Below are 2,500 nucleotides of genomic sequence, written 5' to 3'. Positions count from 1 at the left end.
GCAGCCAACGGAGGCCTAGACCATGGAAGTCAAAGGCTGGCAGTGGGATTCCAGGGAAGACAGTGGAGGGTCAGTGGAAGGGTAGGGAAGTCAGTGGATGGAAAGGGAAGTCAGTGGAAGACACGGAAAGTGGGAACGCTTTCAGGCGGGTACTGCTACCCAGACGCTGAAAGACATAGAACACAGAACACCGACTGAAGAACACCAAACGCTCGGAGGAAAATTATCCCCACTCACGAGTGCAGAACCGGGCAAACAGCCCTGAAGAGAGCCAAGCAGACACGACTGCCTCTAATGCCAGTCGCGGGCGAAAAGCCTAGAATCCTGTCACTGACTGACCAGCTCAGGAAAGGTTGATCTCAGTTCAGTGACAGCCTGAACTGAGACACATGATTGCCGTGCAATCCGCTCAACCCACACCGCTCTCCAGCTGAATGGGGTAGGAGAACAAGGAGGGGGAAAGGCACACACACCTTGGTTTGTCATGAGATGTGACCCCCCCCCTCCCCCCCCCCCACACACACACCTAAAACAGTTCAATTTCAGTTTCTTAACGAGACGTCACTGCAAAAAATCTATTTGCGCTGAACCACTTCTATGCAGATGCCTGACAGCAGTATCACCCAACGCTATGGTGAGGCCTTGCTCGAGTGCATATATCTATCTATTTGCGTGCGTACGTGTGTGTGTGTGTGTGTGTGTGTGAGAGTGTGTGTGTGTGTGTGTGTGTGTGTGTGTGTGTGTGCCAGTTAAAGTGGATTTGTTCTACAGGATTTTACCAGAGGTCATGCGGCTTTTTTTTTCAGTGTGCCAGTGTTTACGGGACCACGGTTTATAGTCTCATCAATATGACTAGCTGTTTTCCAGTCAAACTTGGAGGAAAGGGCGAGACCGGGATCCAAACTCCAGACCGTCACAGACACTGTATTGACAGATAAACGTCTTAGCAATTCTGCCACCTGCCTCCACACAAAACAAACAAACAAACAACCCCCCCAAACAAACAAACAAACAAACCCCCCCAAAACCCACAACCACCTCCATCGCCACCACCGGCACAATCATCATCACTTCCACCACCACCATCACCACTATCTACACCATCGCCATCACTTCCACCACCTCCATCATCAACCACCACCACCACCATCACCATCAACCACCACCACCACCACCACCATCACCAATACCATGTTCACCTGCATGTACTGAAGAAGTTTGCACATGAAGTTGCCGGCATACCACTCCACCGTGATCTTGCTCAGAAGGTCCGTCAGCACGCAGATCAGCCCCACCAGCAGGTCTGCACACACACACACACACACACACACACACACGAAATCACAAAATCTAGAACAACAGTGTGAATAAAAATCATAAAGAACAAAAAATGGCGGCAACAGCGCCTGAGATAGAACCTCTTTGGGAATGTAAAAGAAAGACGGAGGAAAAAACAACAGCAACAAACCAAAACAAAAACAAAAAAACAAAAACAAAAAAACACCCCCCCAAAAAAAAAACAACAACAAAAACACAAACAAACAACAAAAAAAACCGAAAAAAATCCCCAACCCCCCCAGCCCCCCCCCCCCCCCCCCCGAAAAAAAAAGAACAGGAGAAAATCAGTCTACACTTGCAGTGGCATCAGGGAGGGAGACACACAGTGAAAAGAGGGAGAGAAGGAGAGAGAGAAACAGGTACAGTGGGAGAAAGAGAGAGAGAGAGAGGACAAGCAAAGAAAAAAAAAGAAGAAAAGAAGCAAAACAAAAAAGAGGTCAAGTCACGCGAGAAACACGATGAATGGGAGCATACGTGTCCCATCGCAACTGGACATCATGACAATTCTAGACGTACGTAAAAAAACACTCACATCCTTTGCAGTGTTCACCTGCAGAGAGGCGAAAAAAAAAAGATAGAAAAGAGAAAAAAAGTTGAAAAAGAAAACCACGTTGAACAGGAGAAAAAGAAATAGAGCAGATTTGGGCGAAAAAAAACAAACACAAAAAACAACTCCCCCCCTTTCCTCCACCCCCCGCACCCCCCCCCCCAAAAAAAAAGCCCAACCGACCAAACAAACAAAACAACAACGACAACAAAACAACACAAGAACGATGTAATTTCTGCATCGATTTTTTTTCAAAAGCAGGACAAGAAATATGCTGGTGAAAATATGAACGAATGCACATACATACACACACACAAAATGGAGGCGAAAAAATCTAGGTATGAATACACATCCCAATGACAGAAAACATACACGAAAATGAATAACGTATCCAAAAGACTGCTTCTTTTGAAGCAGTTCATTGATTAACTGACTGATCGAAGAAATGACCGGACAAAGGACCGACAGACTTGTGTGTTGATTTGTCTCTCTTTTTTGTGTGCGTTTTTTTTTCGCGCAAAAGCATTAGTAAATTCATAATAAATTAATGGTAATTACAAATGAAACTATATATTCAAAGAAAAAGCAGTTCAGGACGACTGCATGAACAAAGGA

General features: G+C 45.6%; 1 protein-coding gene across 2 annotated transcripts in view; it reads right to left on the bottom strand.

Moving 5' to 3' along the window:
- The window catches only part of LOC143292770 (neuropeptide S receptor-like), a 178,848-nt gene that overhangs the window by 44,024 nt on the left and 132,324 nt on the right, over nt 1-2,500 (bottom strand). For both annotated transcript variants that reach the window (XM_076603335.1, XM_076603343.1), the window contains exon 3: nt 1,200-1,303. In XM_076603335.1, coding sequence (XP_076459450.1) covers nt 1,200-1,303 — 104 coding nt within the window. The remainder of the gene's footprint in view (nt 1-1,199; nt 1,304-2,500) is intronic.

The sequence above is a fragment of the Babylonia areolata genome, chromosome 1 (assembly GCF_041734735.1).
Source record: "Babylonia areolata isolate BAREFJ2019XMU chromosome 1, ASM4173473v1, whole genome shotgun sequence".
NCBI classification, from domain to species: Eukaryota; Metazoa; Mollusca; class Gastropoda; order Neogastropoda; family Buccinidae; genus Babylonia; species Babylonia areolata.
This window is presented reverse-complemented; position numbering and strand designations above follow the sequence as displayed.